Genomic DNA, 16725 nt, shown 5'->3' with positions numbered 1-16725 from the left:
TTCAAGAGAACAATCATGGAAAAATAGAAGGGCTGTGTATGCACAGGGAAACAGCTCAGGGAGCAGGAGTGCATGGAGGGAGGGACACAGGGAAGAGGTAACTATGGGGAAGAAGTGGGAGGGGAGCTGTTGCATTGTGGTAAATTGTAGTCAATGTCATGAGACAAAGTATATGTGAGCTGCTGTGTGGAAAGTGAATTTGCTCTGTAAATGTTATTACTCTTATAAAAGATACATAGATAGAGAGATATCTGATATGTTTCTATCCATCCATCAGTATAATTTGGAAGAACCTTGCTGGTACAGCGGTTAAGTGCTCAGCTGCTAACTGAAAGGTAGGCAGTTTGAACCCACCAGCCAGTCCATGGGAGAAAGATGTGGCAGTCTACTTCCCTGAAGACTAAAAAATCAACAAACCCAGTGCCATTCCAAACATAGCAACCCTATAGGACAAAGTAGGACAACCACATAGGATTTCCAAGGGTGTAATGTTTACAGAAACAGACTGTCACATCTTTCTCCCACAGAGCACTTGTGGATTTGAACCTTCAACCTTTTGGTTAGCAGCTAAACTCTTAACTACTGTGCCACCAGGGCCTAAGAAACCCTATGTGGCAGTTCTACCCTGTTCCGTGGGGTCGCTACAAGTTGGAATCGGCTCAATATCAAGGGGTTATACATAATTTTTAAGTCAAATGAATATTAAGAAAATTTAAATGGAAATTTAAAACTTTTTTGTTTAAATTGAATCATGTGGAATACCAAAAATGAGTGTGAAAATAGTCAGGTCTGACTCGATGGCATAATAACAACAACAGCATATATCTACATCATCTCTATCCATTCTGACTTCTGTTCCATTCCTTTCTCTCCCTTTAGTCAAGATTTTTTTCTTTTCCTTTTTTTTTTTTTTGACTTCTTAATTTTTCTATTAGATTTTTGTATACAGGCTGATTTTTTTTAATCCATATGATGAATCTTCTATAAATCTAGAAATAAAAAGCAGACTTCCACATAGGTGAATTATTTGAAATATGTAAAATTCAAAATTGGCATGCTAAATTATTCTTTAAAATTAGTTCCATCAGCTTTTCCTTCTTTTGGTAACAGTTTTTGTCTATCTGGACATGGTATTTCATATTCTCCCTTGTCAGTTAATTCTAGTATCAACTGTTCTCATGTTACAGCATAAATCTTTTCCCCCTAATTTCAGTCTGCTGCAGTTTCAACCAATTTATTCCTCTTCATAAATCTATCTTGTTGCTATGTGATGATGATGTTCCACATATTTTTGGTCTGATACCTGTTTGTTCTTTTAAAGTTGATTTCTTAAAAAACTTCACAAAGGAAAATTAAATTATGTGTGAAGTTTTTTACCTTCTAGGAACAACTACCTATATAAAAATTAGGATGCAAATCCATTATTGTAGAAATAGTTTCTATTTTTTTTATTTCAAACATATGACTAATATGCTTTATGTTCTTTAAAACACTCAAATAAAAGGTTTGAAAGTATATCCCTGCCAATACCACTTTCTGAAATTCAACAAGCTTGATACTTTCTTTTAAAGAATGTGACCCGAGGCAAGACTTTGCACTGATATTTACAATGATATTAATTCCCAAAGCTCTGTGTGATTTGGATACCATTTGTTGTCATTTGTCCTTCCTTCTTATTCCCAGAGGGGAAGCTCATTTGCTTTATAAATTACTTCTCTATATTCCAGATTAAAGAGGGTAAAGGAAAATGAAATTAATGTTATAAATTTAATTATTTACTGATTTTTTTTTAATAAGCTATTCTTGTAAATTGTGAAAATGCTTTACCTCAAGATAACAGATATGATTGTGAGCTCTGGTGGTGTAGTGCCTAAGGCATTTGACTGCTAACCAGAAGGCTGGCGGTTCAAACCCACCAGCCATTCCTCTGAAGGAAGGTTGGGCGATCTACTTCTGTAGTGACAATGCCTCGGAAACCCAAGGAGGGGTCGCTATGAGTCGGGTCCAACTCGAAGGCAAATAACAACAACAATAACAACAAGATAATTCCATAGAACAGTATGCAAAGAGTCTACGACCAGCCTGATGACATTGGGGAAACGAAGAACATTGACACTGAAAGGTGTACATAAGATACAGACAACAGAGGCAAATACTAGTACATGCACAATACTGCATTAACACTAACATCAAACACACACACATACACAAGATAATGCCATAGTTCTATTTTTAAAAATAGCTGAACCCAGTAGCATAGTGGCTAAGACACTTGCCTGCTAACCCACCAGCCACTCCTCGGAAGGAAGGTTGGGCAATCCTACTTCTGTAGTGATACTGCCTCGGAAACCCAAGGAGGGGTCGCTATGAGTCGGGTTTGACTCGACGGCACATAACAACAACAACAACAGTATAATGTTAATGGGTGATTACTTAAAATACACCAAACTGAATTTAGTTTTCTTATTTTCTAAACTATTATATAAATGTGCAAAGAAGATTTTAAAAGACTTTTTCTTTAAATCCATGTTAGTTTTAAAAGGACAAACATTCTTGTAGCTTTTTATAACATGATTTTGGAGAAGTTATTAAAAATGGGAGCACAAGTGGTTTGCAATCTGCTGCTAATGTAAAGGATGATGGTTTGACACCCCCCACCCCCAGCAGCTCCATGAGAGAAAACCCTGGCAGTCTGCTTCCATATAGATTACAGCCAAGAAAACTCTACGAGCAGTTCCACTATGCAGCACATGGTGTTGCCATAAATCAAAATCGACTCTTTGATGGCCATGTGTTTGGTTTTTGGTTTTTTTGGTTATTAAAAATGGTAGACAGGGAACCAAAGAAGTTCTGGAAATCACACACAAAACAAAATTTGGTAACTCAGACTAAAATTTCATTAAATTTATGAAATTAAGTATCTCAGATTGATTTATGAAATAATAAAATAATCTCTAGGCAAATATCAAAAAGAAAACAATATGTAATCTTTAGGTTAGTATTAAAGTAACAATATAGCATAGAGTCTTTTCCTATTTGATTATTAATGGAATTTTTGCCATTGATTTAAAAGAGAATAATTCACTAGAACCTTCAAAAGTTAAAACATTTCCACAGTATCCTCAATGCCTATAACAACGCCCAGTGTTGAATGAAAGAAGAAAGGAAATGTTTTATTTCTTCCCTGGCTGCTTGTTTTAATTAAGCATCCTCTTAGATCCCAAAACAATGAAACAATAAATCTCACAAGATTCAGTCTGTCCAGAGGAAACCTTCAGAAAAAAAGGACACTGCTTTCATTCCAAGAGAGAAAGAAAGATTAATTATTTTCTTTAACAAAAATAGTTTATATGACCTGAGCTCTGGTAGCATAGTGCCTAAGGCACTTGACTGCTAACCAGAAGGCTGGCAGTTCAAACCCACCAGCCACTCCTCAGAAGGAAGGTTGGGCAATCTACTTCTGTAGTGATACCACCTCGGAAACCCAAGGAGGGGTCGCTATGAGTCAGGTCCGACTTGAGGGCACATAACAACAACAACAACATAGGGTCTCTCTGTATCAGGTTCAATTCCAAGGGATTATGGGTGAGGATGCTAGGGAAGGTATCAATGGAGTATGAGTCAGGAATCATGATCCTTAACCCTGGAGATGAATGGAGAGGGAGGATAAGGACACTCCCTGAAGATCCTTTGGAACAAAAGCAAGGGAGAGGCAGGAAATTAGGGAGCATTCATGCCAGCTATCATTGAGAATGCATATATTTCTATATCTGGTCAAATTTTCAACAAAATAGCCTAGCTATAGTCTCATAGAGGGGGAAAATGAATACACTAAATCTCTTTCAAATATTGTATTGGCTAAAGATTTCCACTACTTGGCATTTCTAAATCTCCACAATATAATGAAAACTGATAATTACATTTGTAAAGTGGCATTTATACAATTGAGTAACATCTAAATTACATTTGATATAATGTTATTGGTAAATGTACATTTTTTTAAAAAAGCCACCCATGTATGACATTTATTTATTCAGGAACTGTTTACAATATATTTTGCTATAAACACCAGTTCACACCACAATCAGTAAAGAGGGTAAACAAGTTAGACAAAGTTTTTGCCCTCATGATCTCACAGTACAACAGGAGAACTTAAGAATTTCTCAATCCCATGACCCATGTACATAGAATTTTCTATGTAAAGATTTTTTTCAGATAATCTGGGCATCCAAAGTGACAAAGAATTTGCTATATTGATGGAGGTAAAAGTAAATAAGTAAGTAATGACTGAAAAAAGAATGGCATGGTTAAAGAGAAAGGAAATGGAAGATTATTAGTGGGGAAAAAAGAAAATTTAATAAAAGAGAAAAATAGTCCATGGATAATTATATAAATCTATTTAGATAGTTACAAAATACAGTCCAATCCATATATAATTTAAAAATAGAGGCATGAACAAGAAAAAAATCACCACTGAATACATATTTGGAATGCCAGACTTTGGATTTTTCACTAGATGCCTCAATCATGCTTACATTATGTGCAATTTTGAATGAAGTCATTCACCCAACAGGGAAACCAATCAAAATATTATACTTTAAACACTGATTTAGACTACTAATTTGTACATATCAGCATTCATCCATTTATTTGTCAAAAAAGTGAACAAATTCGATATGGCAGGCATTTTACTAGAGGATCAAGGGTGAGCTAAATCAGAAGCAGTCCTTCACTTCAACTGCTTCATGATGAATAAACAAGATATGATATAGCAGGATATGACCAAGCCTAGAGGATAGAGTGGAATTCTCTAAGCTGTATTCAAGATGAGACTTTGAGTATTAACAGAAATTTAAACTAGGTAATGGGAGTGTGAATGTGGAAGGCAGAATGAAGAGAAACGGGAACATCCTATGCAAGGAGAACACCATGTGCAAAAACCTCATGGAGAGATGGATGAGGATACAGATATGAGGAGGGTCTATGTCTAAGACAGCGCACTGGACCCGAGGGAGAAAGTGGAACTAGATGTGGCTGAAAAGTAGGCAAGCCTCCGGTCATTCAGAACCTTGGAAAGAATCTGATGGAATGTGAGGGGCAAGGGAAAAAAGTGGATGAGGAATAGGGAGATATGTACAGAGGTGTGTTTTGAAATAATTCTGTCGTCAAAGAAAGTTCTGGAAAATAAAAGCAAGAGAAAATACAGGAAAATCACTTAGAAGCTATTTTGCATTCATTTAGACTAAAGATAGTCATTTGGACTAGCATGTTGCCAGTGGAAATGGTGATAATTTAATTAATTTTTAAAATATTTATGAAGTTAAAAAAAAAAACAGCACTTAGTGATGGTTTATATGTAAGGAGGAAAAGTGAAAGTTGTATTAAGCATTGGAATTTTTGGTTGTATAACCAGAATGTTGTAGACATTCTCAAAGATAGTAAACAGAGGACAAGGACAAAGGATCAAAGACAAAGTTTGGAGCAATTTCATAAATTTCATTTAGAGGGAACATTGTGACAACCAAGAGAATGGTCTGTTTCTCAGAGAAGAAGTCTAAGCTAGAAACATATTTATGTGGTATGGATGATTTTACTTAATGAGAGTATTTAAAGTGAGAAAAAAGAGTGGCTAGTCCCAAAACTTTGAGGAATCCCAAAATTCAGTGGTGAAATGGAGTAGAATGAGCTTGCCTAGAGAAGAAGTGGGAAGAAAATACATATAATGAGAGAAGAAAGTAGGGGAAAAAATGGAAGAGTAGGTGAGGAAAGAGAATGAATGAGTCAAAGAGAAGAGAGAGGCCACTATTGTCAAATACTAAAAGATGTCCATCCAACATGGTAAGGACTGAAATGTTCCCACTACATTTAGCAAAATGGAAATTATTAATGACTGACTAGAGCTACTTTGGGAGCTCTGGTAGCATAGTGCCTAAGGCACTTGACTGCTAAGCAGAAAGCTGGTGATTCAAACCTACCAGCCACTCCTCAGAAGGAAGGTTGGGCAATCTACTTCCATAGTGATACTGCCTCGGAAACCCAAGGAGGGGTCGCTATGAGTCGGGGCCGACACCATGGCACATAACAACAACAACAACAACAGAGCTACTTTGACAGAGTGAAGAGAAGAACCTGGGAACTAGATTAAAATAGTTGAGGAGTAGATGAGAAAAATGTGAGGAAAGGATGGCAATGAACACAGACACCTTGTTTGGCTTTAAATGAATTGAGAATGACAAAAGGTGTTATTTGTTAAAAGCAGATGCGGGAAAGGAGAAAAAACTACAACTGGCTCTTTTAGTAAATGATCTATCCTGAGCAAGAGATTTCACTTACTTTTCCTTACATAGGCACCCACAAATGGAAACCTTCATGTGAAAATTCCCTGTGATTCTGGATACCAAATATATAACCCACCTACATCCATTAACTGGGAGCTCTGATAGCATAGTGCCTAAGGCACTTGACTGCTAACCAGAAGGCTGGCTGTTCAAACTCACCAGCCACTCCTTGGAAGGAAGATGGAGCAATCTACTTCTGTAGTGATACTGCCTCGGAAACCAAAGGAGGGGTCGCTATGAGTCGGGTCTGACTCGACGGCAGTGAGTTTGGTTTGGTTTTCTAACCTAAAAGTTGGTAGTACAAGCCCACCAAAGGGCACTACGGAAGAAGATCTGGCAAATTACTTCCATAAAGATTACAGCCAAGAAAACTCTTTAGAGCAGTTCTACTCTATGACACACAGTCACCATGAGTTGGAATCAACTGGATAGCAATGAGTTTGTTTGTTTTTTAATAATATAATTATTTTTAGAGTTGAAATTTTCATATAATCAACTTACAGCATAGAATATCAAAATTATCTTAGTTATACTTTGCTGTTGTGGGGGAAGAATTATTAAATGTTCTTTATGATTTTAAGTCAAGAATCTCAAGAGCTCAGGGGTCAACATTTTTTTTTTTCTATAAAATGTCAGACAGCAAATATTTTAGGGGTTGTAGACCATACAGTCTCTATTACAGTTGTTCAACTCTATTGTTGTAGCATGAAAGCAGCCAAAGACAATGATAAATGAATGGGAATGGCTGTTTTCCAGTAAAATGTCATTTATAAAAACAGAAATTGGTCCATGGGCTCTACTTTACTGACCCCTTTTCTGGAGTCAAATTCTTGGCCTCTCTACCTTTCACTCACTGTTTCTCAGCAGAAGGTTGACTTATCTGATTGGTGAATTTGGGAGAAAGAACTGGGTAAGCCCTTCTGCAGAGTGCAAAGGCACTTGACTGCTAACCAGAAGGTTGCTGGTTCAAACCCACCAGCCACTCCTTGGATAAAAGGTTGGGCAACCTACTTCCATAGTGATACAGCCTCAGAAACCCAAGGAGGGGTTGCTATAGGTCAGGTCTGACTCGATGGCACATAACAACAACAACAAAGCTCTTTTGAGGCCTTCTTTTGTGATTTTTTTTGCCTACAGAAAGCATGTTCCCTGGTCATTCAGCAGTGGCAGACATTATGTGCGTAAGGACATCTAATTCAAGGATGTCAACAAGTCACATTCTCTAAATACTGTGTTAGTAATACAGATAATATTTTAAACCTTATTTCCATACCTATTTCCATAACTACTCAGTAAGTGAAAAAATTCAATAGGGCAGAGGTGAACAAATTTTTCCAAGCCTACTGCTCAACTGGTTCAGAATTCAAGGAGGAAAAATAGATGATATTTATTGGGGTCCCTAATAACCCAACAATTACTTCTTTCAGATTTAAAAGTAAGGAATATCAGCCAAAAGTTCATGATTTTCCATCCCCTAAAAAGAAGCAAAATTGAAAGCAAGTACTCACCTGAACATATAACTCTCTGAGTTCATACTGAAATTTCTTAGGATCTGTGGTAATTGTAACCGGGCCAATTTCTGTGAAGATAAAAATGACATGGGTCAATAAATAGTAATCAATAACACTAAAAAAAAAAACCTCACTGCCATGGAGTCGATTCTGACTCATAATGGCCTCCACTGGGTTTCTGAGGCAGTAAATCTTTACCAAAGTAGATTGCCCCAGCTTCCTTCTGTGGGGTGGTTTGAACCACCACCTTCTGGTTAGCAGTCAAATGCCTTAGGCACTGCATCACCAGAGCCCCTTTCAATAAGATTAAAGACTTTAACTTTTGTCTTCTCAGATGCCTTTTCACCATGCAGGGAACTCTGGTGTTGTAGAGGTTAAAGCAGTCTGCTGCTACCAAAACTCATCAGCCACCATGCGGGAGAAAGATGAGGTAGTCTGCTTCCCTAAAGATTTAAGCCTTGGCAACTCTATAGGCAGTTCTACTCTGTCCTACAAGGTCGCTATGAGTTGGAATGGACTCGATGCAGTGGGTTGGGTTTTACATGGTTACTTGAGAATAAGAAATAGTAAAATACCGAAGACCGTTTCTCAATTAATAGCTATTAAACTATGCAGGATTAAGAGTCAGGAGGTCCAGTTACAGTCCTTTCTTATTCTTACCAGCCAATGAATATGTATTAGGCACCTACTCTATTGTTGTTGTTGTTGTTATGTGCCGTCGAGTCAGACCCGACTCACAGCGACCCCTCCTTGGGTTTCCCAGGCAGTATCACTACAGAAGTAGATTGCCCCATCTTCCTTCTGAGGAGTGGCTGGTGGGTTTGAACCGCCAGCCTTCTGGTTAACAGTCAAGTGCCTTAGCCACTATGCTACCAGAGCTCTGTTAATACACTCTAAATAAATGACTTATTTGTCCTGTATTTCAGTTTTCTCAAGAAGGGAGTATAAAAAATGTCTAACTTTTCTGTAAATTCAAACTGAAAAGTGTAATATATAGGAAACAAACAAGTAAATAAATGAACCTTTACTGTATGTTATGAATTAAAATGTGCCACCGAAAAATAGTGTTATAAATCTTAACCTCTATGCCTGTGGTTATAATCCCATTTGGGAATGGGTTGTCTTTGTTACGTTAATGAGACAAGATTAATGTAGGGTGTCTCAGATCAATTTATTTTGAGGTATAAAAGAGATTGAATGAGAAAGCCAGTAAGCAGAGGTGGGTAAGAGAGATGCCAAGTTGCATGAAAACTGCCCAGGAGCAGTAGCTAAAAGAGACAAGGACATTCCTCCAGAACCGACAGAGAAAGAAAGCCCTCTCCTACAGCTTATGTGCTGTTGAGTCAGCCCCAACACATAGTGACCCCTCCTTGGGTTTCTGAGGCAGTATCACTACAGAAGTAGATGGTCCAACCTTCCTTCCGAGGAGTGGCTGGTGGGTTTGGACCACCAGCCTTCTGGTTAGCAGTCAAGTGCCAAATTCAGACTTATAGCTTCCTAAACTGTGAGAAAATAAATTTGTTTGTTAAATCCATCCACTCATGGTTTTTCTGTTATAGCAGCAACAGACAACTAAGACAATGCATATACCCTAAAGTGTTTAAGAACTTGGAGACGTGCAAATATGAGGAGGTTAAAAGTGCAGGAAATAGTTCCCATCACTTCTTTCCCCAGGGCTGGCTTGCCATTGATCACTATCACCATTCTCCTGAGCCGGCTTTGCCCTCTACATATAATTTCCTTTGGAGTCATGGCCACCATCAGGACTGCCCTGATACATTGCACAAATCACTGCTTCAAATGGAAACTTGTGGGACTATTGCATTTGTTAGAGAGCCAAGAACTAAGTCAGGGGAAGAAAAGAAGCCCAGACACCAGATTAGGGTAAATTAATTTTGGGGAGATAAGACATAACATATCTATACTCAGTACCATAATCCCCAAAGCTCTTGCTCTTAAAAAAGAATCAATCTTTACAACAAGCAAACTTAAAATGGACTTTATGAATAACAAGGGCAGCAATTACTTTCCCCAAAAGTATCATGTATTTAAGTATTAATATTAAAATTCATCTGAATATCAATCATGTGCACAAACATAGAATCTTAAATTCCTAGGCTGGACAAAAAGTTTCTTATTTGTGTTCAAAATTATAAAGTGCAACTGCAATACAAAATTATAAAATCCTTAAAATTTGGTTTTACAAAACATTTTCTAGCTTCAAAAGCATACTGTTAGTAAAGGACTTAGTAGATTCAACGGGTAATAATTCATTAACCAGACCTTCCATAGTGTGCTACATGTGGTACAAAACAGACTGAAAAATTTTGGAAATAAATGAGGTAAATTAGAAAGAAGGCACAGTTTGTCTGCCCTAGCCCATGTAATTTTCTGAACAATTACACTAAAAAAAAAAAAAAAAAAAGCCTCCATCCTTCACTATAGATCTTAGACAACTTGTAGTTTGCAAAAGGAATGGTGAGGAGATTGGAGAAGCTATGTGAAAATGCAAACATCTGCATTCCATACAAAGCAGACCAGTTATTAGCTATGTAAAAGTCATGTCTCAAGTATACAGAAAATTGGAGAAGCTTACTCCCTCAAGACTAAACAAAGGCATACTTTGCAATGGAATGCAAAACAGCAAAGAATATGGCAGGCAGTTACACCCTGACATATAAATTGTCGGCCTCATTGTCAAGCCAAGTTTCTAAGTTCCTACATGGGATAATACTGAAATAATCCTAGAATTTAAAACTCAAGAAGTACAAATGAATACAAAGAATACTAGGAAAAAAAAAATTACATAAGAATAAAAAGTGTAGACATGCAGGAACATGGCCTATAATAATAATTTTAAAAAGCTCTGGATATATGCCTGTACTTCAAGAGTGGGGATCAAGGGATGCTGTTAAAATAATAAAACTGAGCAATCTTCATTTAAGCTATGTAGGAGTCTCAGAAATACACCTGTTTTCAACAAAGATAGGAAATCTCTCCTGAAACTCATTAATAAACATTTTTGCAAACCACACTGGACAGCTGAGATAAATATTTTATCAGTTAAGAGACACACTCGTGGGTGGTAAAGGCTTGCTGGGCTGCCATAGTCCTCATGCTCTAAGCATCGTTTCCGATGCTTTAGAACTGAATGATACGGTTATTTGGCAAAATCAACCCGCCTCCCTTTCAGGATGCGCTTCTATTCCAGTCTTTCTCTTCACTTAGAGCCTGTGCCAGTTGGGTCCTTAACAATTTCCTCTTGTCTTCCTTTTTGCTCATTTTAGTTTCATCTCCTGCCAAGCCTTTGATGATATCCAACAGGTACAACTTCGTCCTCTCCTCCTGCCTGAACATGGTCTGCTATGGCTTATAGAATTAATGGGAACTCTCCAAGGCATTCCAGGCCCTCTCTTCTATTTACCTAATCTTCCAACTTTGTCAACATGCTTGCCATGAAGCTACTGCTCATCCTCACCATTCCCATGGCCATCCATACTGTCTTTATTTTTGTTTTTTTTAATTTTATTGTGATTTTGGTGAAAGTTTACAGAGCAAATTTATTTTCCATACAGCAGTTCACACCCATTTTGTTTCATGACATTGTCTGCAACACATTGTATTTTGTCTCTCATGCATCTCTCATTATACAAAGCCCAATTTAAGCCCTATCTCCTTGAATTTTCTTTCTAATTGCTTTAAGGTTGTTTCAACACTGTTTATGTTAAAAAAAAAAAAAAAAGGAAGAATGAAGGTGCATTACATTTAACAAAATGCAGAGATCAGCTCCAGTTTGTTAAGTTTATTTTACCAAGTTGTTTACAAAGAAAACCCACCAAAATATATATATAACCATGAATCTCCAAATTGAATCATATAACTAGAAGGGCCATTAAAGATCATTTGACTCAACTCCCTTATTTCACAGTTAAGAAAACTTGAGACCCAGAGAAGATGAACTTGAAAAAATTTTGATGGTGAAGAAAGAGGTGAAGGTATTCAATAACATTTTCTACATTGAGCAACATGCAAAACACACTGAATTTCCCTCTTTTTCAAGCTCCTCATTCTATCAACAATTACATTACTGCCAACCTTCTCCTCCTTGCCTCTGGACCACGGTCAGGATGGATCATGCTCGAAGAGTCCCTAATATGACTACACAACACAACAGAACTCTTTATTGTCACATGCCTGGATATTATCATTAACAGAAAAAAAAAATTTAACATTTCAAAAGAAATTAACATTAATAAAGTAATTAACTAATTTGCTTTCCTAACTGAAATCTTGAACCTTTTCTTCTTTCTTTTGAAATTTTCCTCGGTTCTTGGGGGGAAAAAAAAATCTCTATTTTAATCAGTGCTGTCTTACTATCTTATTAATACTTCTATTTATGCACTTACAATACTGTGCTGTAATTATGTATTTACATTTTTATCGTCTCTACTAGACCATCAGGATTATAGGCATGTTTGCCCATCATTGTGTTATCATTGCTGCCCAGCAGATATTGTAATTAAACACACAAAGAAACATCACTGAAAAATTTCTTCTCATACCTATTTTACAAACATTTATCAAGTACTTGCTAATATGGTTGCCACTGGTAACACACGGATAGACAAACATGTCTATAATCCTGATGGTCTAGTGGAGATGATCAAAAGGTAAATACGTAACTACAGCACAATGAAGTAAGTGCAAAAATAAAAGTATGAGAAAAGTAGTGAGGGAGCACCAATTAAAATAGGAAAAAAAAACGTTTTTTTAAAGGAACCAGGGAAGATTTTAAAAAGGAAATAAAGGTTCAGGATTTCAGTTAGGGAAAGCAAGCTAGTTAAATACTTTTCTTTTTAAATGTTATTTATTAATTTTACACAGAATCCTTGTATTCTATCATATTAGTTCTTACTAATAACTCAATATTTGCAGCTATTTTTATAATTTAAAATGACTGTAATATACAAGTGCCCTCTTTGAGCCTCACAAACACCTCATGAAGTAGCTCCTACCCACTGCCATCAAGTCAGATCCAACTCATAACGACTCCTCCTTGGGTTTCCAAGGTGGTATCACTACAAAAGTAGATTGCCCCATCTTCCTTCCAAGGAGTGACTGGATTTGAACCGCCAGCCTTCTGGTTACCAGTCAAATGCCTTAGGTACTATGCCACCAGAACTCCTCCATGAAGTAGGTAGAATTTATATAATTATATAGAAAATTGAAGCTTAGATGATAAACCAAAGTTACCTGGCCTCTTAGAGGGTTATCACAATACCATATACCTGTGACATCATAAAATCTACCATATGATATTATGATTGCCTGATTGCTTTTCCATCTCCCTCACTTGACTTTCAGCATCTTGAGATGGGCTGTCTCAGTGTACATGTAGTAGGTTCCCAATAAATGTTTAAAGGTGGGAGAAAAGGAGAGATGGGACATAAAGAGTTAAAGTCAAACCCAAGCTTGATATCCTTTATTTTGTGTTCTTTTCACACCATGAAGCCTCCATACTATAGTTAAAGATCTTGCTACAAGATCACTGATGATACTGATTAGTTACCTGATACTGAATTGTACCTACTAACTAAAAGTTTAGGAGCTCTAGTAGTGTAGTGTCTAAGGCACTTGACTGCTAACCAGAAGGCTGGCAGTTCAAATCCACCAGTCACTCCTTGGAAGGAAGATTGGGCAATCTACTTCTGTAAAGATTTAACACCTCAGAAACCCAATAGGGGTCGCTATGATGGCAGTGTTTTTATTTTTGCTTTGTTTTTTATCAAATAAAAAAGCAAAACATAGAATTCTATATACACTTTGATTGCAACTATCTATACTCTGGTGGCATAGTGCCTAAGGCATCTGACTGCTAACCAGAAGGCTGGTGGTTCAAACCCACCAGCCACTCCTCAGAAGGAAGGTTGGACAATCTACTTCCATAGTGATACCACCTCACAAACCCAAGGAGAGGTTGCTATGAGTCGGGTCCAACTCGATGGCACATAACAACAACAACAACTAAAAGTTTGGTGGCTCAACTCCACCCAGAGGCCTCTTGCAAGAAAGAGCTGGCAATCTGCTTCTAAAAGATCACAGCCATTGAAAACCCTCTGGAGCACAGTTGTCCTCTGAAACATGTGGTGTCACTATAAGTTGGATTCAACTCCACAGCAACTTTTATTTTTTTTGTAATATTAGTAAAAATAGCTTATTCTTTAATCAAGCTATTGTGCATATTATCAATAGACACAATTTTCCACATATAGTTTATTGAAGAATACAAAAGAACCATTAAAGAAACATGTATTGTTACAAATACAAGAAACATTTTATGCTTCAGGAGAACACTTTGGATTTAAAAAACAGCGTCTGACATTATAGAGAAGTCTTTCCTCTTTTCAGTAATTTTGTTATTTCCCGTTTCCTAGGGATTTATCAGATGGTTGGATATAGTTCCAGCATCTCTGCCATTGTTCTCTTAATCTGGGTTGCTGGATTGTACTTGAGAAAATAATGGAAAGAAGTTCACAATATAATATTTTCTTTCACTGCTTCACTTGGCAAGATTGATATCCAGTCCCTCACTTCCTTTTTCCTTTCCACCAACAGATTTGTGCTTCTTATAGTTTTCTTTATCCAGAATCGTTCCTTGATAATTAGGAAAATGTTTACTGCAGCCTTCTGGAGTCTGATGCTGCCAGTGCATGGTTTGATAAGTGTTCACAATTTCTTCATTCTTTTTTATTAAAATCTATAACTGTTGACTTTATACTTATAGTTATGAATGAATAAATATGTGGCAAACTAAAATGAGAAACCCTAAACCGCATTATCCACCACCCATCTGTCAGTTTGTTGTACTGTGATGGCTTGTGTCATAATGCTACCAGTGTTTAAAACACCAGCAGGGTCACCCATGGGAGACAGGTTTCATTGGAGCTTTCAAACTAAGACAGATTAGGACAAAAGGCCTAGTGATCCGCTTACAAAAATCAGCCAATGAAAATTTTATGGATCACAACAAAATATTGCCCAATATAGTGCTGCAAGATGAGCCCCCCAGTTTGGAAGTCACTCAAAACACACAGGGGCCACAACAATGGACTGGAGTAATCCACTGATTGTATAGATGGGCACAGTACCGGCAGCACTGTGTTCTGTTGGACATGGGGCCTTATGAGTCAGAGCCAACTTGACAACTAACAGCAAAGACAGTGTTATAAACTAATCACTATTTGCAAGGCATTATAAAGGAGGCAAGGAAAGCAATTGCTATGAATCACAAGGCCTCACAGGAGAGAAGTTTAAATGTACTTCAAAGCTTTAGAACTACTGAGCTAATAAAGAGAAGCCTAACCCACATCTGAGAGCTACCACATGACACAGACACAGATGAGCACTAAGTTCTCTCCCTTTCCAGAGGCCAGAGAGAGAGACAGGTCTAGGGAAATGCACAGTGAAGCCATCAAGGAATAGATAAGGTATAAGTTGGGACTTGAAGAAAGTACCAGATTAACAAAGGGTAAAAAAAGAGCAAAAAAATTCCAGGCTTTGAGACATGGCTTGCTCAAATGCCCTTTAATGGACCAAACCTCATCATGTTCTCCTCTCTAAAAATTCTACTTTCAGTCAATTAATTTAACACGAATCAATGCTAACGTCCTTTATGTACATAAGATTCCTAGTATAAATATACATATTAGAGCAATAAAGTTTTTTTTCTGAATAAATTTAGTAAATTACGTTCCCTGCTTTGGGATGCTACAGAAAACCAGAAATAATTACATTTACTTTCAATCTTTTCAATTTGATCTACAAAACTCTTTCCAGATTTTCTCCATCCTCACTCAATTAGAATGTTGCTGTCCAGCATCATTTTTAAGTGATTTGCATCTAATCCACAGAAACAGGACCCATTCCTGACTTTCAGCTGAGCGGATGCCAACTGTACTTCAGGACTCATTTAACTGAGTACATTCCTACTCCCATTACAACAGGTAATTATCAGGACCACTTAAAGGCCCTTAACGATTGCTACGGTGATGAACTGATGTATTTGCTGTGTTTCATAAAATTGAGGCCAGTGATGAATTCATGTATAGCATATTATGTAATATTTTACAAAATAGAATTCTGATTAGCAAAATAGCATTGATGATAAGCTATATGGTAACTTTAAATATATGCTTTTTTTTTTTTAATTGCAGATAGTGTATGCACAATGCAAGGCTCATTTAACTTCATGGACTGCTGAAATAGGATATGGAAAAAATCATGAACATGCATTCATGAATTCAGCAGTGTTATACAGCTCTTTAGAACAGGAAGCAAAGAAGAATGCCTTAATAATTGACACAGGACTTTGAGGCATACCGAGTGGGATGGTATTGCTTAGGCTGGACTTTGGCCAGGGAAGCAGCTCTTGCAAAAAGAGCCGTGGGATTCTTAACGTCCAACAAAGTACAGACTCTGGGTTTTACATCTAATCTTAATTATAAAGTGGCATTTGGAACCTGAAAACATATCCCATGCATTGTCAAGGTATTCTCACAGAGACAAGAAAACATGTAATATTGCACCTTATATCATGTGGTAATTTGATAAATTGTACTTAATTAAAAAGCATTCCATTATAATCAAGGTACTTCAAAAGCAAAGAAAAAGAAAATAAACATTATGCTCAAGGACTTTTTTTTTAAGTTTAAATATGATATTCTTATAGGAAAATGTGTTTTAAAATTTAGTTTGAAAAAATATTAGAAATCATTTCAAAATTTTAATTGCTTTCTTAGATAATTCTTTAACATTAATGTTTTCCCAAACAAATCTCAATTATAAGTTGTTGTTGTTGTTATGTGCCATGGAGTCAG

The 16725-nt window shown here is 36.9% G+C and overlaps 1 protein-coding gene across 1 annotated transcript in view; it reads right to left on the bottom strand.

Annotated features, from left to right (window-relative positions):
• HMCN1 (hemicentin 1) overlaps positions 1-16725 on the bottom strand; it is a 691072-nt gene that overhangs the window by 526909 nt on the left and 147438 nt on the right. The window contains exon 2 of the mRNA XM_007937695.2: positions 7847-7917. Within this exon, the coding sequence (XP_007935886.1) occupies positions 7847-7917 (71 nt within the window). The remainder of the gene's footprint in view (positions 1-7846; positions 7918-16725) is intronic.

This window comes from Orycteropus afer, unplaced genomic scaffold (genome assembly GCF_000298275.1).
Source record: "Orycteropus afer afer isolate SDZICR_OR568_19922 unplaced genomic scaffold, OryAfe1.0 scaffold00043, whole genome shotgun sequence".
NCBI lineage: Eukaryota > Metazoa > Chordata > Mammalia > Tubulidentata > Orycteropodidae > Orycteropus > Orycteropus afer.
The sequence above is the reverse complement of the archived record's forward strand: the minus strand, read 5'-3'. Positions and strand labels throughout refer to the sequence as shown.